This window comes from Pelophylax lessonae, assembly GCF_965119305.1.
Source record: "Pelophylax lessonae genome assembly, chromosome: 6".
NCBI lineage: Eukaryota > Metazoa > Chordata > Amphibia > Anura > Ranidae > Pelophylax > Pelophylax lessonae.
The window spans coordinates 12,721,235-12,745,202 of record NC_138773.1 but is presented as its reverse complement, the minus strand read 5'-3'; the positions used below and the strand labels follow the sequence as shown (position 1 = coordinate 12,745,202).

General features: G+C 44.7%; 1 protein-coding gene across 1 annotated transcript in view; it reads right to left on the bottom strand.

Annotated features, from left to right (window-relative positions):
* LOC309558410 (uncharacterized protein) overlaps nucleotides 1-23,968 on the bottom strand; it is a gene marked incomplete at its 5' end in the record, with an annotated part of 49,918 nt that overhangs the window by 9,242 nt on the left and 16,708 nt on the right. The window contains 7 exons of the mRNA XM_082261484.1: nucleotides 1,530-1,730; nucleotides 3,294-3,540; nucleotides 5,697-5,722; nucleotides 13,609-13,839; nucleotides 17,101-17,452; nucleotides 19,045-19,094; nucleotides 21,815-22,021. Of these exons, the coding sequence (XP_082117610.1) occupies nucleotides 1,530-1,730; nucleotides 3,294-3,540; nucleotides 5,697-5,722; nucleotides 13,609-13,839; nucleotides 17,101-17,452; nucleotides 19,045-19,094; nucleotides 21,815-22,021 (1,314 nt within the window). The remainder of the gene's footprint in view (nucleotides 1-1,529; nucleotides 1,731-3,293; nucleotides 3,541-5,696; nucleotides 5,723-13,608; nucleotides 13,840-17,100; nucleotides 17,453-19,044; nucleotides 19,095-21,814; nucleotides 22,022-23,968) is intronic.

The following is a 23,968-nucleotide window of genomic DNA, read 5'->3' as shown; positions in this document are numbered from 1 at the left end:
AAAAAAAATCACCCATTGGAATTCATGCGTCCGGTGCCCTGCATGTAGATTAGGGGGCCGGACGCATGGATGGGGGGGGGGGGGTGGCGCCCCTGCGCCCACCAATGGAAAGAAACTCAATGGAAACTCTGAAATTCAGTGTAAATTCTAGACTATAAATAGATGTAGAGAAGAGAAGACTGCAGATAAACAGGTACAACTATGCAGGAGGATTTGTTTCATTTCTGTGTATCACCTGAGGCCAGCCACTCTGTGTAAGAGCTATAACCACTTGAAAACTGCCCCACGCAGCTTTACTGTACATGATTTCGTGCACAGGGTCTGGGGCGCGTGCCGCTGGCCAACCAGCAGGTCCGGTGGACGCGATGTCCATCGGGACCCACCGATTGTTCTAAAGGAGAAGCAGAACATCGGTCTGCCAATGAAAACAAGGCAGATCGCCGTTCTAATAGAGAGGAAAATGCTAAGCAGAAACACGGATCTCTGTCTTCCCCCAATCAAAGCACCTCCCCCACAATTAGAAAGCACCTCCTAGGAGCACACTTAACCCTTTGATCGCCCCTGGCGTTAACCCCTTCCCTGCCAGTGTCATTAGTACAGTGACAGTACTGATCACTGTATTAGCATCACTGGTCCCCAAAAAGTGTCATAAATGTCAGTTAGGTGCAAGATCTGTCCGCTGCAAATGCCGCAGTCCCACTAAAAATCGCTGATCGCCTCCATTACTAGTAAAAAAATAAATAAAAAAGTAATACAAATTCCATAAATATATCCCATAGCTTGTAGATGTGATAACTTTTGTGCACACCAATCAATATTTATTGGGATTTTTTTTTTTTTACCATAAATATGTAGCAGAACACAAATTGGCCTAAAATGATGAAAAAATTTGATTTTTTTTTTTTTTTTTTATTGGGAATGTCATATAGCAGAATGTGAAAAATATTGTTTTTTTTTTTCAGAATTGTCGCTCATTTTTTTTGTTCAGAGCGCAAAAAATAAAAAACGCGCAGGTGATCAAATACCATAAAATAAATTAATTCAAATTCCAATACAAATTCCATAAATATATCCCATGCACAAACCAATCAATATACGCCTATTGAGATTTTTTTTTTTTTTACCAAAAATATGTAGCAGAATACATATTGGCCCAAATTGATGAGGAAATTCAATTTTTTTTTTTAAATTTTTTACTTGGATGTGTTTTATAGCAAAAAGTAAAAAAAAATAAAATAAAAATTGCAGAGGTGATCAAATACCACCAAAAGAAAACTGGGGAAAAAATGGATATCAATTTTATTTGGGTACAGCGTTGCACGACCGCACAACTGTCAGTTAAAATAATGCAGTGCCGTATCGCAAAAAATTGCCTGGTCATTAAGGGGGGGGGGGGGTGAAACTTCCGGGGCTGAAGTGGTTAAAAGGCCCAGGCAAAGCATTTATTAATTTATTTTTTATTTATTTATTTTTTATAAAATGGAATTTATAAAAAAAATATTTTTTTTTTTTGGTGAAAAAATAATCACCTGTTTCTGGCAATCCGGGGGCAAAGAGAACCTCCCTCAGCTTAGTCAGCATCTTCTCTTCATTCTTCTTCTCTTCCTTGGTGACGAGGAGGAGATTGCGGGAGAATTTCCGTATCCTGGGCTGAGAGTACAGAATTCCTTCCTTCTCCTTCCAGCTGCTGTTTTCTACGTCATCGATTATCACCAGAACATTGAACCTCCCTGTGCCGGACAGAAACACCACAACACAAATCATCCTGCTGTTCTATGAGGGTTATCCTGACCCCCCCCCCTCAAAATGAGGGCATCAAACAGGAAAAAAAGCAACATAGGCTGTAAGTCTACGCGTTTCACGCTACATCAGTGCTTAGTTGCTTATTAACCACTAGCCGACCTCCCGCCGCAGATATACTGCAGAAGGCTGACTGCGCAAATTGCCATACCCATACGTTGCTTCTCTGGGGTCAGCATTGGGGGGGCGCACTCGTGGAGATTCGCGGGGGGGGGGGCTAATCTGTGGGGCCAGCAGCCCCCCCGGGAAGACAGAACGGAGGTCTGCTGTTGTGAACACGGCAGACCGTTGTTCTGTCAGCAATCAACACAGGACTCCTGTGTTCCTCCTATTTAGGAACACAGGTCCCTGTATTGATCCAATAAGCCCATCCCCCTCACAGTTAGAAAGCACCCCCTAGGCCAGTGATGGCGAACCTCGGCACCCCAGATGTTTTGGAACGACATTTCCTCATGCACTCTGAAGTGTAGTTGAGCATCATGGGAAATGTAGTTCCAAAACATCTGAGGTGCCAAGGTTCGCCATTACTGCCCTAGGCTCACGTTTAACCCCTTGATCACCCCTGGTGTTAACCCCTTCCCTGCCAGTGTCATTAGTACAATGACAGTGCATATTGGTAGCACTGATTACTGTAGTGATGGTTAACCACTGTGGCAGGCTGGCTCTATTACGCAAAACGACGTACCTGTACGTTGAGTCGTATGACAGATAGTGGGGGGCGCACGCTCCTGCTGATTGGCAAGAGAAGGAGCCAATCAGCGGGTCTGGCGTACGCAATGTCTGCCCGCCCCTCGTGATCGCTCCCCATGGAGATGGAGTGGCGGTCTGCTTACGTAAACACAACAGACCGCTGTTCTGTCACAGATGAATACAGTGATCCTGCTAATTAGGAACACCGATCTCTGTGTTCATCTATTGAGTCCATCCCCCACACAGTTAGAAAACACCACCTAGGCTCACATTTAACCCTTTGATCACCCCTGGGTTCACCCCTTCCCAGGCCAGTGTCATTAGTGCAGTAATAGTGCATATTATTTAACACTGATTACTGTAGTGATGTCACTGGTGCCCCCAAAAGTGTCAAAAATGTCAGTTAGGTGTCCGATCTGTCTGCCGCAATGTCGCAGTCCTGTCAAAAAAATTGCCGTCAATACTAGTAAAATATTCTAAAAAGTGACATAAATCTTTCCCGTAGTTTGTAGAAGCGATAACTTTTGTAAAAACCAATCAAAATATGCTTATTGGGATTTTTTTTTACCATAAATATATAGCAGAATACAAATTGCCTAAAATGACCACCAATAGAAAGCTCTATTTGTGGGAAAAAAAGGACGTAAATTTTATTTGGGTACAGCGTTGCACGACCGCGCAATTGTCCGTTAAAGTAACGCAGTGCCGAATCGCAAAATAGGGCCTGGTCATTAAGAGGGTAAATCTTCCAGTCCAGAAGTGGTTAAAGCAGAGAGAACTTTGACATGACAAGGACAACGTACCGAGTGTGCCTGAGAGATGCTCGATCTCGGCGTCGTATTCCTCCTGAATGCAGACTGCCCCCTCGCTCTGGCTGTGATACAGAACACCGAAGCTGCAGTTGATGATCCCTTCAATGCCTTTCTTAGAGATATGGAAGGATGTGACGTCATCAACACAGTCCTGGAATTTAGGGGATTCCAGCAAAGACTGCAGCCACGTGTAATCAGAGCTCCGACACCTGGAGAAAATCCCCACAGTCCCCAGTTTCTGCAATAAAATAGAATAAAAAAAACTGATATAACAATTTCACTGCCAGATCCCAGTATATAAAACACTGTGTGTCTTATGTGATAGTGGAGGAGGAAGCAGTGCTGGATCAGTAATCTGTATATAAGGTGACAGGGTGTCAGATAGCGGAGGAGGAAGCAGTGCTGGATCAGTAATCTGTATATAAGGTGACAGTGTGTCAGATAGTGGAGGAGGAAGCAGTGCTGGATCAGTAATCTGTATATAAGGTGACAGTGTGTCAGATAGCAGAGGAGGAAGCAGTGCTGGATCAGTAATCTGTATATAAGGTGACAGTGTGTCAGATAGTGGAGGAGGAAGCAGTGCTGGATCAGTAATCTGTATATAAGGTGACAGTGTGTCAGATAGCGGAGGAGGAAGCAGTGCTGGATCAGTAATCTGTATATAAGGTGACAGTGTGTCAGATAGCGGAGGAGGAAGCAGTGCTGGATCAGTAATCTGTATATAAGGTGACAGTGTGTCAGATAGCGGAGGAGGAAGCAGTGCTGGATCAGTAATCTGTATATAAGGTGACAGTGTGTCAGATAGCGGAGGAGGAAGCAGTGCTGGATCAGTAATCTGTATATAAGGTGACGGTGTGTCAGATCGAGGAGGAGGAAGCAGTGCTGGATCAGTAATCTGTATATAAGGTGACAGGGTGTCAGATAGCGGAGGAGGAAACAGTGCTGGATCAGTAATCTGTATATAAGGTGACAGTGTGTCAGATAGCGGAGGAGGAAGCAGTGCTGGATCAGTAATCTGTATATAAGGTGACAGTGTGTCAGATAGCAGAGGAGGAAGCAGTGTCGGGTCAGTAATCTGTATATAAGGTGACAGTGTGTCAGATAGTGGAGGAAGAAGCAGTGCTGGATCAGTAATCTGTATATAAGGTAACAGGGTGTCAGATAGCGGAGGAGGAAGCAGTGCTGGATCAGTAATCTGTATATAAGGTGACAGTGTGTCAGATAGCGGAGGAGGAAGCAGTGCTGGATCAGTAATCTGTATATAAGGTGACAGTGTGTCAGATAGCGGAGGAGGAAGCAGTGCTGGATCAGTAATCTGTATATAAGGTGACGGTGTGTCAGATCGAGGAGGAGGAAGCAGTGCTGGATCAGTAATCTGTATATAAGGTGACAGGGTGTCAGATAGCGGAGGAGGAAACAGTGCTGGATCAGTAATCTGTATATAAGGTGACAGTGTGTCAGATAGTGGAGGAGGAAGCAGTGCTGGATCAGTAATCTATATATAAAGTGACAGTGTGTCAAATAGTGGAGGAGGAAGCAATGCTGGGTCAGTAATCTGTATATAAGGTGACAGTGTGTCAGATAGCGGAGGAGGAAGCAGTGCTGGATCAGTAATCTATATATAAAGTGACAGTGTGTCAAATAGTGGAGGAGGAAGCAATGCTGGATCAGTAATCTGTATATAAGGTGACAGTGTGTCAGATAGCGGAGGAGGAAGCAGTGCTGGATCAGTAATCTGTATATAAGGTAACAGGGTGTCAGATAGCGGAGGAGGAAGCAGTGCTGGATCAGTAATCTGTATATAAGGTGACAGTGTGTCAGATAGCAGAGGAGGAAGCAGTGCCGGGTCAGTAATCTGTATATAAGGTGACAGTGTGTCAGATAGCGGAGGAGGAAGCAGTGCTGGATCAGTAATCTGTATATAAGGTGACATGGTGTCATATAGCAGAGGAGGAAGCAGTGCTGGATCAGTAATCTGTATATAAGGTGACAGTGTGTCAAATAGTGGAGGAGGAAGCAGTGCTGGATCAGTAATCTGTATATAAGGTGACAGTGTGTCAGATAGCGGAGGAGGAAGCAGTGTTGGATCAGTAATATATAAGTAAAAGTAGCTTGTATTTATTGTTTAACCTTTGGAGAAGAATACGCCATGCCACCTCTCTAACTTATTTGTATAAACTTCATCTCTGAGCTTTAAAGAGAAGCTTGAAAACATTGGCAAAGGTGTCAAGAGCTCCACCTACTGGCTGCATCAAATATAAAATATCTACATGCAGCGTTTCATAATTTCCAGACTAAAAAAATAATATTCTATTTATTTATTTTTCGTTTTTATTATAATAATTCATAAAATATATACTAAAACGTTACCATAAATGACATCAGAAATCTTACCAGTGTTGGCGGAGAAGGGAGCTTTACTGAAATATACAAAACAGAGAGGAAACGGAATAAAGAAACGTTACACTGTATTCAGAATGTGTGACCAATAAATCCTTATTTACCTTCCAGACACATAATAAAAAATAATTCTTCTGTGTTGGGAATGTACAACGTCTCACATTACAATGTGGCATTTGTTGTTTACAAGTTAAAATCTTTATTTTTTGCTAGAAAATTACTTAGAACCCCCAAACATTATATATATATATATATATATATATATATATATATATATATATATATATTGTGACAGGAAGTCAGGTAAATCTGTGGATGTAGTCACAGACAGGAGATACATTTCCACCTGGTTTAGAAAGTTCACCAATTACTATAGGGTGTCGGCTGCAGAGATAGCCAGCAGGAAGTTGAAAACCATTCAGCTGTTCAGAATGAGGAAATGAAGGCCTCTATAATTTGTCCAGAGGTGTGTGGGCATGGGGAGAGAAGGACAGTCAGATGTGTGCCCCCTGAAAGCTGTGTGAGCATGGGGAATACCTCCTGAAGCGATGTGGCTGAGGAGGGTAACAAGTGTGAAGACTACTCGAAGTGAGGTCTTGGATGGTTGCTATGTGAAAAGAAACCAATGGACATTTCCTGTGTGAAGGGGAAATTAATTAACCACTTGCCGACCGCCGCACGACTATCTACGTCGGCGGTCAGCCCCTCACAGGCAAAGTGACGTAGGGCTACGTCACTAGCTTGTGAGGGTCTAGGGAGCGAGTGCGCGCCCCCGGAGGCGCGCTCCCGCTCCCTAGTGGTCACGGACCCCCCCGATGTCCGCCGGCCACTCTGCGATCGGCGGGGGAGAGGGAGAAAGTCAAGCAGCTTGTGTAAACACGCTGCCTGTCATTCTCCTCGCTGTATGAGAGCTGATCATCTGGATCTACTATGTAGATCCGTTGATCACTCTGCATACAGCTGAAGCCCCAGCCAATCACAGTTAGAATCACGCCCCTAGGGACACACACAGCCCCTCCCTCTCAAATAAAGTTAACCCCTTCACTACCAGTGTATTTTTACAGTAACAGTGCATATATATAGCACTGATTACTGTAGAAATGTCACTGGTAACCCCAAAAGTGTCAAAAATGTCAGTCAAGGGTCCGATCTGTCCGCCGCAATGTCGCAGTACCGCAAAAAAAATCGCAGATCGCCGCCATTACGCGTTAAAAAAAAAAACAACAAAAATGACAAAAATCTTTCCCTTAGTTAGTAAACGCAATAACTTTTGCGCAAACCAATCAAAATACGCTTTTTGCGATTTTTTTTAACAAACATAGGTAGCATAAAACAAATTGGCCGAAAATTTTAAAACATTTTGATTTTTACATTTTTTTTGGGGGGAATTTCATATAAAAAAAAAGGGAAAAATATTGCTATTTTTGCAAAATGGACGCTCTTTTTTTGTTTATAGCGCGTGATCAAAAAATCGCACAGGTGATCAAATACCGCCAAAAGAAAGCTCTGTTTGTGGGAAAAAAAGGACGCCAAATTCGTTTAGGTACAGCGTCGCACGACCGCGCAATTCTCCGTTAAAGTCACGCAGTGCCGAATCGCAAAATACCCCCTGGTCGGAATGGGGGTAAAATCTTCCGGGGCTTAAGTGGTTAAGACTGAAGATTACTCAAGGTGAGGTCTTGAACTATTTCTATGTGGAAGAAAATAAATGGACTATTGAGTGTCTGCTGTAGGATCAGCAAAGTTTGCTCCAACAGTAGGTTGGAGACAGACTTCATTAGGTAGGTTCCTGTGTGTGAGAAGGTAGCCGCCCACAGTGGCAAGGATTTATTTTGTGTTTTATTTTTATTTTGCTGTTTTGAGGCTTGCACTTGTGTGAAGTAAACTGCAAGAATAAACCAACCTGTTGTTTGCAACCACTTCTCGGCTATCTCCCTGTGTAAACGCACCCCCCAAAGGGGTCATCCATGCCTACCACCGAGCTAATCCCCCACAATATATATATATATATTAGCAAAGACTCTGGAAAATAAAATGGCGGTCGTTTTTTGTCATGCAGTATTTGCGCAGCAGTCTTTTAAACGCATTTTTGAGAAAAATACATTTTACTGCATTAAAAAAAAAAAAAAACTAAACAGTAAAGTTAGCCCAATTTTTTTCTATAATGTGAAAGATGATGTCACGCCGAGTAAATAGATATTCAACATGTTACGGTTTAAAATTACGCACGCTCGTGGAATGGGGACAAACTACAGTACTTAAGGGTCAAGAATCCAGAGCCCCCTTGCAGGGTGTGATAATGTCGCAGTACATTTCGCTTGCCAGGTGAATGCAAGCTTCCTCAGGCGACATTATCAAACCCTGCAAGGGGGCTCCGGACTCCGGACCCTTCCTGCATTCCTCACTTTTTGCATTCCCCAATACTCTGGGGGATAGTGGACTGTAATTGGGATCATTACACCTAGCAGATGTCACACGTGGTGAGCAGCATGGGAGCAATATAGCAGGAGGTGAGTAGGGACCAGAGAGAAAGGAGCATCAGAAAACAAGAGGATCAGCAGAGCTGGGGGGTTACTACTGAGTGGGTTATCAGCAGAGCTGGGGGTACTACTGAAATGGGGATCTTCTGAACAAGAGTACTAATAAGCTGGGGATCTGCTGAGAAGAGGTACTAATGGGCTGGGGATCTGTTGAACAGGGGTATTAATAAGCTGGGGATCTGCTGAACAATGGTACTAATAGGCTAGAGATCTGCAGAACAAGGTTACTAATAAGCTGGGGATCTGATGAACAAGGGTACTAATAAGCTGGGGATATGCTTAGAATGGGCACCAATGAGCTGGGGATCTGTTGAACAGGGGTACGAATAAGCTGGGGATCTGCTGAACCAAGGGTACTAATAAGCTGAAGATCTTCTGAACAAGGGTATTACTAAGCTGTGGATCTGCTGAACAGGGGTACTAATAAGCTGGGGATCTGCTGAACAAGGGTACTAATAAGCTGGGGATCTGCTGAATAAGGGTACTAATGAGCTGGGGATCTGTGGAACAAGGGTACTAATAAGCTGGGAATCTGCTGAGAAGGGGTACTAATGAGCTGGGGATCTGTTGAACAGGGGTACTAATAAGCTGGGGATCTGCTGAGAAGGGGTACTAATGAGCAGGGGATCTGTTGAATAGGGGTACTAATAAGCGGGGGATCTGCTGAGAAGGGGTACTAACGAGCTGAGGATCTGTTGAACAGGGGTACTAATAAACTGGGGATCTGCTGAACAAGGTTACTAAAAAAAGGAAGATTGCCTGGATGTGTATCCACCAATGCCAAGGTGTAATGATCCCAATGCAGAAAGAGTCCAGAGTCTGGAGCCCCCTTGCAGGGTGTGATAATGTTGCAGTATGTTTCGCTTGCCAAGTGAATGCAAGCTTCCTCAGGTGACATTATCACACCCTGCAAGGGGGGCTCTGGACTACGGACCCTTCCTGCATTCCTCATGTTTTGCATCCCCCAATAATCTGGGGGATAGTGGACTGTAATTGGGATCATTGCACCTTGGCATTGGTTGATGCACATCCAGGCAATCTTCCATTATCAGAGTATTACTGGACATAAAAGTGCGTACTCATCACAGCTTATAGAGCGTTTCCGGCCATTGCATCCCCGCTCCTGTGGTTTCACTCCTCGAGATTTGCTTGAGGACTGAAAGTACAGCTTTGAACCACTGTAGTGGCGGGGATTAGGCGTTCTTGGAGGAATCAGCTGCTGGGATCTTCATTGGTGAGTGTGAGAAACATCTCCTTGCAGTTTATGCAGGGCCGGCCCTACCATGGGTCCCCCTAGGTCCATTAGACCCAGGTGGAACTTTGAAAGGGGCAGCAAATTGATGCCCGAGATTTTTTTCCAGCAGTTTTGTGTGCCATCAGTTTGTGGCGTGTTACGGGTGGCATTTCCCCATCTTATACTGCCTCCTGTAGTGCAAACTGATGAGTATGAGGAGGCGGAGTGTCTCCTCCTGGGAACGTCCCTCGCGTGATCGTGGTGTGCGCAATGACGTCAGACATCAGCGCACTCAATCTCACGCAGAGCAGGCTGGATCTTCTAGGGCGGTGCTTGCGGCAGACACAGGAGTGACAGGAGGACTGAGGACAGACAGCGGGTGTGTAAGGAACGCACGGTGACATCCCAGGGGCATACGAGAATGCGCAAATTCACTCGCTCCCGTTTAATGGCAAACTTGCGTTCGCCAATGCGCATGCGCGAATGCGTGAACACGCGTACACAATAGCGTCACAATTTGGCACCATACGAGGCCTATATAAAGGGTGACTGACACACTTGTTCCTTGCTGTCTTGTCTGTAGCTTTACCCGTACTCCTGATCCTGAACCTGCTGTTTCCTCCTGATTGACCTCCCGGCTTGTCCATTACTTCATCTGCTTGCTTCCCGCCCTGACCTCGGCTTGTTCCTGTGACTTGTTCCTGTGACTACTCTCCTGCCTTATCCTTGTCGACTTTTCTGCTTCCAGTTCTGGACTTGTTCCCCCCCTGGGGACCGCGACCTGGTGTTCAACACGCAGCAAAATCCATCCTCACCATCAGAGGCTCTGGTGAAGGCCTGCTGTCACTTAGACCCAGCACCTCGGGCTAGCCCGTGTCTATCACCAGTGTGATCCGTCCATGTCCCTGTTTTACCGGATCCTGCTAGGCTACCTCTGCACGTCAGGCTCAGCCACCAGCACCATTACAGGGTGTTTGGTGGACCCGTCCAGCGGTGAGTTATGGAAGAAGATAACAGTATATATAATATTTTATAAATTTTATATTTATATAAAATAATGGATGTGGGGCCTTTTGGTGGACGTGATTTTTTTTTTGGGGGGGGGGGCAGCATTTCATTCTTGGACCCAGGCAGCACAATGTCTTGGGCCAGCCCCGGGTTTATGATAGGAGGTTTGGACATGGAAAGGCAGGTATACCTCCCTGTTCAATACTGCGTCTTCATTGTGTGACATTCACAGACCCTCCTGCTGCTGTTCACCTCACAGCTGCTGTCAGCAATTTTAGCACTCTGTCTGCATTGCTGTGGATTCAAGTCTGACCCCTCACACACACAGAGATTTTCACCTGTGCAAATGTCTCATGTTCTCTCTCCATGTCACTATAGCATAATCTGCTTTCACTTGTCATATCTCACCCAGGACTGAACTTCTAGACCTGCTACACTGATTGGTTCCTCCCTTCCCTCCTCCATATCTTACCGCCAGTCTCAACTATACCCTGGTGATAAGCCTTTTATTGATCCTGTAACTCATATACAGCAAGCTCAATTCTCAGTCACGAGTGTGCTGACCCCTAAGGGGTAGTCCTTACCTTGCTTGGCTATACAGCAGATCCGGATCATTTCCTTGCTACCAATGCACTTTATTAGGGTCAAGAGTTCTGTTTGTTTTACATAGTGTATTTATCACAATCTGTCACTCTCTATGTTGGAGTTTGGTGGAGTTGGTTATTTATTATTGCAACAGTGTGTCTCTTTTTCAAGTCTCAATCAATAAAGTCTTTTAACTAGTTATATTACTTGGATCTCCGTTTCCCTCTTTTCATGGCTCTGTCCATGCTTTCTTTGCTGTGTTTCATTACATTTTGGTTATTGATCCACATCTAATTTTAGATGAGTTAGTGATCTAGGGTGGTTATCTATACTTGATTTGACTACCACTGCACCTGACCTAGTGTTTTTTTCCACTATGTTTTATCCTTTTATCCTACAAGGGTACCAATAAGCTGGGAATCTGCTAAACGAGGGTACTAATGAGCTAGGGATCTCCTGAATAGGGGTACTAATGAGCTGGGGATCTGCTGAACAAGGGTACCAATAAGCTGGGGATCTGTTAAACGAGGGTACTAGTAAGCTGGGGATCTCCTGAACAGGGGTACTAATGAGCTGGGGATCTGCTGAACAGGGGTACTAATGAGCTGGGGATCTGCTGAACAGGGGTACTAATGAACTGGGGATCTGCTGAACAGGGGTACTAATGAGCTGGGGATCTGCTGAACAAGGGTACTAATGATCTGGGGACCTGCTGAACAGGGGTACTAATGAGCTGGGGATCTGCTGAACAGGGGTGCTAATGAGCTGGTGATCTGCTGAACAGGGGTACTAATGACCTGGGGACCTGCTGAACTGGGGTACTAATGAGCTGGGGATCTGCTGAACAGGTGAACTAATGATCTGGGGATCTGCTGGACAGGGGGAACTAATGATCTGGGGATCTGCTGAACAGGGGTACTAATGATCTGGGGATCTGCTGAACAGGGGTACTAATGATCTGGGGGTCTGCCAAACAGGGGTACTAATGACCTGGGGACCTGCAGAACAGGGGTACTAATGAGCTGGGGATCTGCTGAACGGGGGTACTAATGAGCTGGGGATCTACTGAACAGGTGAACTAATGATCTGGGGATCTGCTGGACAGGGGTACTAATGATCTTGGGATCTGCTGAACAGGGGTACTAATGATCTGGGGATCTGATGAACAGGGGTACTAATGATCTGGGGATCTGTTGAACAGGGGTACTAATGATCTGGGGACTTATATTCTCAGAATTCTGACTTTCAAACTCAGAATTCTGACATTTAATCTCAGAATTCTAACTTTTAAGCTCAAAAGTCTGACTTTCAATTTTCAGAATTCTGACTTTTAATCTCAGACTTCTGATTTTTAATCTCAGAATTGTGTTTAATAAATTTTAGTATGGTCCAAACTTGTAATCTCAGAATTCTGACTTTGAAACTCTGAATTCTGTTAAAAAAAAAAACAAAAAAAAAAAAACTGTATGATGGCCCGAGGGCTCTTCCGTAGCTGAGGGACACTAGGATCCGTACCACCTTTAATAGACTCCCTTTTCTCCGAGGCCAACTTAAATGGGAATTATTTTGAGTTTGCATATTCATTTTTTGAGTTCACCTAATTTTTTTTTTTTGCACCAATACTTAACATAATAAATGTTTATGGTTGATCTAAATCCATTAATAAATAATATAGCTACAGCTTACAGTACGCTAGACAGAGCCTGGGCTGCTGACAAGGGGGTACCACTGTACCTACTGTAGTGGGCCAGGGCCCTGTCACTTTAACAGGGGGGCCCAGCCAGCCAGCAGTTTCAAGTTTCATAATGTATACATGTTCATACTGTTAATACATAATGTTCCCAGGGGGGGAAATCATATTCCCTGGGTCAGGTGGGCTTCATCATCATCATCATCCAGAGGGACCCAGGAGGTTGTAGGATAGAGGGACTTTTTTTTTTCCTATAAACATGCCAATGCAATCCATGGTGTTAGATAGAAAATTGAACCCCTACATTGAGGGTCAGTGGAGAGGGTAGCCAGTGAAGGACTCTGGTACACTTGTGAATGCTCCTTATATTGGGAAGACTAATGCCTTACAGATACCTGCAAAGATCCATGGTAGCTTATCTGAGCAGAGATTGCTCATTGGTCAACCAAAAATGCTATAGATACAAAAATTATACATTTTATTCTGAAATTTTTAGATTTTGAAAAACACCAATATTATAGGGTCTAATTTTCAATGTTTTCAGCAAAGGATGAATGATTCACGGTGGGTGAATCTTGGGGTTGTGTACATTTTGAGCGACAACATTGATGCTGGGTATACTAGATGAAATAACATGGTCTGGATATCACAGGATAATGGTCAATGTACAGTATATGCAAATAAAACACATTGTATTTTTTCTTTATCACCTTGGGCCATGGCACAGAAATTTGCAGAATGTTTGGGTCCTGGCTAATGCTCTTACATCTTACTATTCTCTGCTGGACATAAAAAGTAAAATCAAAAAGACACCTGAAAAGGTAGAGATACAGAATCGGAAACTCTTACCGAGGTCATGGATCAAATCTTGGAAAAGGTTCCATCTTTTCTCGACCTCTTTGTTGACTTGCTCATCCCTTTTGAGATGTGTCAGATAATCCGTCTCCTTCTCCTCCTTCCTGAACAGGAACAAGTCTGAGGGCCGGTTCCCCAGGCTGGACTTTTTGTAGAGTTCTCTAATTCCTTTCTCTGAGCTCTTCCCATCCAGGTCATCAATCACCACAATCATCTTCTTCTTATCTGCATCAGGTACAGTTGTAATTATATTATTATACATTTTTGGAAAATAAATTGCACTTTAACAGTCTAAGACAGGCATGTCCAACCTGCGGCCCGGGGGCCGATGCGGCCCAGAACCGCAGGCAATGCGGCCCACTGCCCCCTGACAATTTTTTTTCTTTTGCTAGGGAGGAGGGAAGTCGAGTCGGGGGCACAGCCACAGCGGCTTCCAACTAACTGTAGGCAGAGGCTGCCTCGGAGGGGATCATCCACTAGTTGTGTTAAATTAGTTATGGTGGGGGGGGGGGCGCAGCAGGGCAGGAAGGGCACGGCGGCGTTTTATTACTTATATGCCTTAACTATAGTATATATTTAATATGCTGCCCGAGAAAATTTCTCTACATTCAATGTGGCCCAAAGAAGCCAAAAGGTTGGACTCCCATGGTCTAAGACTTTTCTCCAGGAGAACAGAGAAGGCCAGGGAAGATGTAGAAGTGTTGGGAGATGACTTTATTTCAGGATCCCCCTATTTCATACAACACATTTGGAATGGAAGTAGTCATGGCCAATATGACAAGGCTCGTTTAAACATAACCTTTGCCCATCCCTCACTTCTGTTTGGCTTCCCCTCCTCATTGTAAGCCCATAGAATTTGAGGATATCTGACCATAAGCCTTTTGAGCTTACAATTCTAAAACCATGGCTTTCATTTTAGAGGGTGTCTGTGGGAACTTGTGGTCAAGTCTGAGGTCAGGTACTGATGCCCGAATGAGAAGACTTGACTGACAATCAGCATTCTAATTCATTCCAAAGGTGTTTAGTAGGGTTGAGGTCTGGGCTCAAGTTCCTCTACACCGGGGATCCTCAAACTACGGCCCTCCAGCTGTTGCGGAACTACACATCCCATGAGGCATTGTAAAACTCTGACATTCACAGACATGACTGGGCATGATGGGAATTGTAGTTCCTGAACAACTGGAGGGCCATACTTTGAAGACCCCTGTTCTACACCAAACTAGTCAATCCACATCTTTATGAAGTAAGCTTTGTACACATGGGCACCATCATGCTTGAACAGAAAAGAGTCTCCCCCAAACCTTAAGGTTGGAAGACCAGCCTTTCCACCCACATCCTTCCCAGCCTTGGCCAACACTGAGCCAACTCACCTTTTAGCCCCCCAGTGATGGAAACACTCCTTTCCCTAGTGACTGAATATTATCCCTTTTCTGTCTACAAATGACTAAAACATTTACTTCCCCAGCCTCTGTGCCTGAAAGACCACTCACCTTCTACTCCATCCAAAGTGATCGAAATCTGCCCCTGTCCAAAACAAAGTAAATTAAGGACGTCCCTTTCAAGCCCCTAATAACTGACAAACCTCTTTCATAAATCCCAGTGGACCACTCTACCATGGGGACTCCCCTTCTTTATACAAGAACAGTGATCCATTACTGTAAAGACCCCTGAAAGTTTGCACTTCTTGACATACTATCAATGGTGAAAGAGGTGTTACATAGACGCGTGGGGAGAGTGCCTGACCTCACAAGTGCGCTTCTGGCAGAATGGTCAAACATTCACATAGACACACTCCTAAACCTTGTGGACAGCCTTCCCAGCCTTCCCAGAAGGGTTGAATGTGTTATAAAGGGTGGGCCAACTCAATATTGAACCCTACGGACTAAGACTGGGATGCCATTAAAGTTTATGTGCGTGTAAAGGCCGGTGTCCAATACTTTTGACAATATAGTGTATGTGTTGATGATAGCATTAATGCAAATTGAGGTGAATATGCTCATGTAGGTGTTTTTCCAATGAGTACAGTCCAAACAGTATTTTAGGGCATAGTAGCCCACTATTATTGGGAAGAAAGAAGGGAAACATTCACATAGACATCAGTTGCCAACGCAGGGGTTCTTCCACATCAATAGTTTACTGAAAACGCAGAGCCACCTGGCTCCCTTGTCAGCAGCACCGCTGCTCTTCTTACAAGTCCCTCTGATTGTTTTGCCCAGTTCTCCTGGTTCTCTCAGCTCACTCAGCTCTTACTTGCTGCGCCCTGCGGCACGGCCCACTCCTGGCCTATAAATAGGGGTTCTCATGACACCCTGATAGGAGCCGACCTGACTCCTGAAACAAGACCTCCTGTCTACTAGCTGGGGCACCTGTGACCCCTGGTTGAGACCTCCCTGCCAACATGGGAGCTGTCTCCAAACTGAGAGCCCTGATCTATCCTTAGGCTTGCGTATATAACGACTCTAAACACCTGTGTGCTCACACAGGCTGCAGGCATTCAGCAAAACTCAGACACAGGATTGAGTGTTCCATCCCACCCAAGACACTTTGGAGCCTTCAAACTCCAGAAGTCAGGAAAAAGCCAAAAACAAAGCTTTCTCTGCTCAGAAATGATAGTCTGGAACCTCACATTAGGCCTTATTGTGAATCCTGTGTCAGATTCTCCTACATTTTCACAGAGGAAGTTCCACCCTATCCTACACCCATGGCCCCACTGGTAGCTGATACCTGTGTCTGTAATCTTTGGTAAATGTTTTTTTTTTGTTTTATTTAGTTACCTTTTTTTCTTTTGAAGTTCCCTCCACTTTCGGCCCTAGTCCCTGCGGTGATGGGCATCACATCTTGCCTCCTATTGACTCCTGGGATAGCAGTGTCATCAATCCCAGGAGTCAACGGGCATCCGCCGATCCTGGCATTGCGTTATTTTAAAACTGGAAATGAGGCAATACCAGGTAGCACATGCTTTGCTTTTGGGTTGTACTGATTTACAGGTTGCCTTAACAACGGGATGGGAACTTTCACCGACGGCAACCTGCAATCAACACAGTGCGCCTGTCTGTGAAGGCACGAGAACGGAAGGCGCATGCTGGGTAGCCAGCTGCACCAAATCCCGGAAACAAGTACAAGCGGGCAGGGCCGGGACAGGGGGGGGCGGGGGGCAAAGATTTATGCTAGGAGGATTTCATCAGGGGCAGATTTTTCCTGGTAGGAGGGGGAATTTATGCTAAGAGGATAAGCATACAGATTGGTGCTCAATTTTTTTTTTTTTTTGGGGGGGGGGGGGGGATTATGCTGACACATAAATCTCATATGGGGGAGGGCGGGGGGTGCAGTTTGGTATGTTCGCCCTGGGATCAAGATGACCCTGTCCCGGCTTCAGATGCCCACAGTAGCAATATAAATGAAGATTTATAAGCAGCAATAATTACTTGGAACTCTGCTTTAAATATTAAAAAACACCAACATATAATGAGGAAAGATCTCACTTACAAGAAATAAGAGGGATCTTCACTTTCGTGTCTGGCTGAGAAGAAAAAGTCCGGAAAGTTTCCTCAGTAAAGTAGAGAATGAGCGGTGGAGTGGAGGAGATCACTTCTGTGACTTTTTCACGTTCAGTGTTTGGTACATCAATGTATATTACGCTGATCTCGAAGTATTGGGAGGATAGAAGGCTCTGCAGCCAGTCACTGTCCGTCTTTTTGGACCAGGAGAAGAAGCCAATAGTCAGTTTTATTTCCTCATAGTCTGCTGGGTGAGTTCCTGCTCTTTCTTCCTGAAGGGTTTCATGGTTTTTTTTAATTATATTTTCATATTCATGTGGATGTGGCATTTTAGAGGTCGGCTGTAATGTCAAAATAAAAAAGTAGATAATAAAATCAATGAGATGCAAACAAGGTCTCATTTAGGTTCTTCTAAACTATTGGAGTGAGGGACAATGGGAAAGGGACCATATACAAATGGATGTAAAAAAAAAATTGGTATGTATTTTGACATTTTATTAGGTTTATCCAGCCCCCCCCCCCCATCCATGCGTCTGGCCCCCTAATTTACCTGCAGGGCTCCGGACGCATGGATTCCAATAGGGGTTTATTTTTTATTTTTTGAAGCTCGTGATTAGAGCCAGAGACTTCAAAAAAGGGTGGGCTCGGGGCGCAGGGCACTGCGCCCTGAGTCCACCCGGTTGTGTGCCAATAGCGAATGAATATTCGCTATTGTCACACTGAGTCTCCTCCCTGCCAATCAGGAAGAGGGTTGTGAGACCCCTTACCCGATTGGTCAAAAGAAATAGAGATCTTACCAGGAAGAGGCAGAAGAGACACGGCAGGAGGAGAAGGACAGTGGCTCAGCCTTGCAGCACTCCTCGGCTTGGACAGGAGGAAGGAGGAGGAGGTAATGAAGCAGACTGTTGGGGGGGGGGGGGGGGGGGTGGGGGGGGGATGTGTCACCTGCCAACTGACTGACTGGCCGACCGACTGGGGGGGGGGGGGGTTGCACATCTGGGTTTATCTCGACTCATGTTACAGCAGTAGAGCAGGAAGTTTAAAGCTGGCCATAAATGGTCCAAAATTTGGCTGGTTCAGCAGAGGCTGGCTGAATTTTAATCCATCTATGGGCAGGCTCAGAGGCGTAACTAGAACCTTCAGGGCCCCGGTGCAAGAAACCATGAAGGGCCCCCCAGACCCCTGGCCAGGGCCCTTACCTTCAAGCCTGAGGCTCTTCCCACTGATCCTGGGGCCCTTTACTCTCGTTGCGGGGCCCTCTATTATGGTCCCACAGTGGGACCCTTTCACAAGTTCTGCAGTGGGCCCCCTTCCTTCCATCTTGGGGCCTCCCCACGGTGGTGGAATGCCAGGGCCCTGTTGCAAGTGTGACATATGCGATCCTGGAAGTTCCTGGAAGTTCACCCACTGGTATCATTGGCTGAGAAATTGGCTCCCACTGCTGTCAATCACAGCCAGTAAGCAAATGAGATGAGAGTGTGGGGGGGGGGGAGGGCAGGGCCAAAACACAGCTCTATGTGTCTTATGGAAGTACAGAGCGGGGCTCAGGAGCAAGCACACACCAGTGCCCTCATAGCAATCAGTTTCTATTGGGGGCACTGGTAAAGGGGATGAGGCAGGAGTGCCAGCAGGGGACTCCAGAAGAAGAGGATTGGGGCTGCTCTGTGCAAAACCATTACACAAAACAGGTAAGTATAACATGTTTGGTATTTAAAAAAAAAAACAAACAAACCTTTAATATCACTTTATGCGCCATTTCTATAAGCAGTATAATATACACCAGATATAACTCACATATCCTAATAGCAGCTTTGTAGACCAATATGGCTTATGTGTTTGTTAATTCAGAACCATATACGATCCATGAGTTTGAGGTAGAAAAAGAAATTAAAATCCATTTTAGTTGATTGAGTAACATGTATGTAGGACTTACACTTTCTGATGTGTTTTGCTCCCTACTGCCAACTGGATTCTTTACATGACCTGTGATCAAAGAAAATTGGTGTAAATTGATGATCCAGTACAAGGCCAAAATGGGCACATGTTCAAAATTCTATACTTATTTATCACACAGAGAATGAATGCAATATCCTGTACGAGGTTCGGGTTTTTTGAGCTAAAAAATCTTTGCTGTACAGTATGTCCATGTTTTAGCCACACTGTTTTTGTCTGTGACCCCCACCCCAACCATACTAGCATGGCTCTCCATGGCGGGAGAGATGCAAAAAAACTTCCAAGGATCTTCTGTTTTTCTTTTCCCCATGTTATATTTTCAGGAATCTCGTGCAGCACGTGCTCATTCCTGTTCAGCAAATGCTCAATCCCATTCAGCAAATGCCCATTTCCGTCCCGCAGCTGCTCATACTTGTGCGCATATGGGGAGTCACGAGCTAGGAGGCCCAAGACGAGCAAGGACTAGAATGCACACACAAATGCACATTGACGCATATGTGCTGGCACGTGCATGCACACGTAGGCATGCACGCGCATTCACAGATTCTGGTGCCCAGCAGCCCATTTAAACTGAGAGTCTGCCTGGCTTCAGTGCTGGATTGTCTTCAGCTTTGGTTTCTGTGTTCCTGATTCTAGTCCATGTCTGCTAACCTTGTTCCTGACCCAGCTACATCTGACACTTCTCTTGGACCACCCTTGCCTACTATATCTGCTTCTTGGTAATGCTACTGACCCGGCTTGGATTTATGACTACGTCTCTGCTTCCTGATTTGGTACCCCACTGCCAGCATGTTACTGACTTCTGTCTGTCCCTGACCTTGAACCTGATCCTGATTCAGCACCTGTCTGCCTGGCTCTAACTGAACAAGGCTTGTGATCAGATTCAACACCACAACTGGAAGGACTTCTGTGTCTCCAAAGCTGCTGCTCACTCCTACAGCTTCCAGGCACCTGCATCCTTCCACTGCCCTAGCAATCCCTGTCTCCACTATCAGGAGTGCTTGGATGGGAATTGTGCCAGAGGCCACTCTCATCATCCTGGGCTCCACATTCAGGTACGTGACACATATCTTTATTTTCCTAAAACACTTCTGTACATATGTACAATGTTGTCCAGCTGAAATATAAGTATTTTGACACATTCCAAAACAAAAAAAAATCAATGACCCTAGCATCAAGACCTTGATCACCCCAGCACAGTTACTGGAACAGATCTCTTACAAAGTAGAATAGCTTGGAGTGAACCTGGCCCCCATCGCTGTACCCTGATATTAACAGAAAAAAATATAATTCAGAACACACTCTGGCCTTTCTAAAATAGAGATTGAAGTTCACATATTGATCATCGAAATCAATAGGGTGTACAATATATATCAGATTTCTTTAGGTTTATGCATGTTCTTAGCTCACATAATCCAGTATTTTTTATAGATTTGGTATCTCAAAAAAATGTAATGAGACAAATAGATAAAATAACGCTCATATTAAATTTGCATTGCTTTTAGAGTTACATATGGCAGCTTCCACATCTCCCCATAGCCTCACCAGACCTGAAAATGGCCGAGATATGACGGCACTAATGTAGCTCCGGCCCAATATGTGTTACACCTGCAATCATGCTTCCTCAGGGGCAGAGCTAGCTCAGTGATGTCATATCACAACCATCTTCGGGTCTTGCGAGTCTGTAGTGAGAGGTGGATGTTGCCTTACATAACTCTAAAAGCATTGCAATTTTTTTTTTTTTAAATGGAGAGCACTATTGATCCCATTTCTACTTTACATGACAAATAATGTTTCCATGCAGTACAAGTAATGGATGTGTGGGGGTGGCCCAGAAATGATTTTGAGCATAGCCCAGAAGGGGGAAAAAAGCGTATTTGACCCTGATTAACCATTAGGGTCAAATATTAGAGGTGAGCATTCCCTTTTCACACGAGGTCCAGCATGTGGAGCACAGGTGATGCGTGATTAACAGGAAGATATGCATTTACACGAAGCACGTTTGTGGCTGGAGCACCATTCGTGGACTAATAACACTTTTTGGACTTTTGTTGATATTGAGGACATTTTGCTACATCTTTAGTTTATATTATATTGATACAGGGGTGGAGTAAAATCATTCAATGATGTCCTTTATTCCTCATGGATAAATTAGTACGGACAGTGCTTCAAAAGACATGCCAGGTTGACGCGTTTCACGATACAGATGATCGCTTATTCATAACCACATGGTTATGAGTAAGCAATCATCTGTATCATTGAACGCGTCAACCTGGCATGTCTTTTGATGCACTGTCTGTACAAATTTATCCATGAGGAATAAAGGACATCATTGATTTCATTTCATCTTTGAGTGCGGTCTCACTTTTTTGGTTTTCAAGTATTTCAGATGGCGGATCTGACCTGCACCAGGATTAATAGCTTCACCTGAGCGGCTCCCTTCCCTTTGTTTTCTATGTAAAATTATTCAGCAGTGTTTAGCTGAAACATTGATATTTGTATTGGGGATGTAGGGTTTATGGATTTATTTTTGTTTGATTGTGCTGATTGCTTTTGGATACACGTACTGTATGTGAAAAGTTGACAAATCCCAAAACAGAATGATCTGGCCACAGTTACAGTCCTATTCCAGATTTTCCTAAAAATCTCTTGCCAGAGAGGTTGTCCTCGTTTATATATATTGGTATATCCAATGTCCTACACAGCCATTCCAAGACACAAGAACAAGCACGCCCACACCAGATAATCACCTGTACGACCCAGTAGGGAAATTTTAAGCTTGTCTAGTTTTTTCCGCATCTCCTGAAGAATCTCTCTTCTGATGATCCAGTCCAGGTCGGCCCTTGTGATGAGGATCGGTTTAATATTATATGCAAATGGATTCTTCACCCACAGAGATATCCACTTCTTATCCAACCTTTCGGAGTCACCAATCACCACAATTACTTTATCAGATCCTAAATAACATATAATATATAGAAGGGGACAGTGTGTCAGATAGTGGAGGAGGAAGCAGTGATGGGTCAGTAATCTGTATGGAGGAGGAAGCAGTGCTGGATCAGTAATCTGTATATAAGGTGACATGGTGTCAGATAGCAGAGGAGGAAGCAGTGCTGGATCAGTAATCTGTATATAAGGTGACATGGTGTCAGATAGCAGAGGAGGAAGCAGTGCTGGATCAGTAATCTGTATATAAGGTGACATGGTGTCAGATAGCAGAGGAGGAAGCAGTGCTGGATCAGTAATCTGTATATAAGGTGACATGGTGTCATATAGCAGAGGAGGAAGCAGTGCTGGATCAGTAATCTGTATATAAGGTGACAGTGTGTCAGATAGCGGAGGAGGAAGCAGTGCTGGATCAGTAATCTGTATATAAGGTGACATGGTGTCAGATAGCAGAGGAGGAAGCAGTGCTGGATCAGTAATCTGTATATAAGGTGACATGGTGTCATATAGCAGAGGAGGAAGCAGTGCTGGATCAGTAATCTGTATATAAGGTGACAGTGTGTCAGATAGCGGAGGAGGAAGCAGTGCTGGATCAGTAATCTGTATATAAGGTGACATTGTGTCAGATAGCAGAGGAGGAAGCAGTGCTGGATCAGTAATCTGTATATAAGGTGACATGGTGTCAGATAGCAGAGGAGGAAGCAGTGCTGGATCAGTAATCTGTATATCAGGTGACATTGTGTCAGATAGCGGAGGAGGAAGCAGTGCTGGATCAGTAATCTGTATATAAGGTGACATTGTGTCAGATAGCAGAGGAGGAAGCAGTGCTGGATCAGTAATCTGTATATAAGGTGACATGGTGTCAGATAGCAGAGGAGGAAGCAGTGCTGGATCAGTAATCTGTATATAAGGTGACATGGTGTCATATAGCAGAGGAGGAAGCAGTGCTGGATCAGTAATCTGTATATAAGGTGACAGTGTGTCAGATAGCGGAGGAGGAAGCAGTGCTGGATCAGTAATCTGTATATAAGGTGACATGGTGTCAGATAGCAGAGGAGGAAGCAGTGCTGGATCAGTAATCTGTATATAAGGTGACATGGTGTCATATAGCAGAGGAGGAAGCAGTGCTGGATCAGTAATCTGTATATAAGGTGACAGTGTGTCAGATAGCGGAGGAGGAAGCAGTGCTGGATCAGTAATCTGTATATAAGGTGACATTGTGTCAGATAGCAGAGGAGGAAGCAGTGCTGGATCAGTAATCTGTATATAAGGTGACATGGTGTCAGATAGCAGAGGAGGAAGCAGTGCTGGATCAGTAATCTGTATATCAGGTGACATTGTGTCAGATAGCGGAGGAGGAAGCAGTGCTGGATCAGTAATCTGTATATAAGGTGACATTGTGTCAGATAGCAGAGGAGGAAGCAGTGCTGGATCAGTAATCTGTATATAAGGTGACATGGTGTCAGATAGCAGAGGAGGAAGCAGTGCTGGATCAGTAATCTGTATATAAGGTGACATGGTGTCATATAGCAGAGGAGGAAGCAGTGCTGGATCAGTAATCTGTATATAAGGGGACAGTGTGTCAGATAGTGGAGGAGGAAGCAGTGCTGGATCAGTAATCTGTATATAAGGGGACAGTGTGTCAGATAGCAGAGGAGGAAGCAGTGCTGGATCAGTAATCTGTATATAAGGTGACAGTGTGTCAGATAGCGGAGGAGGAAGCAGTGCTGGATCAGTAATCTGTATATAAGGTGACATGGTGTCATATAGCAGAGGAGGAAGCAGTGCTGGATCAGTAATCTGTATATAAGGGGACAGTGTGTCAGATAGTGGAGGAGGAAGCAGTGCTGGATCAGTAATCTGTATATAAGGTGACAGTGTGTCAGATAGCGGAGGAGGAAGCAGTGCTGGATCAGTAATCTGTATATAAGGTGACATGGTGTCAGATAGCAGAGGAG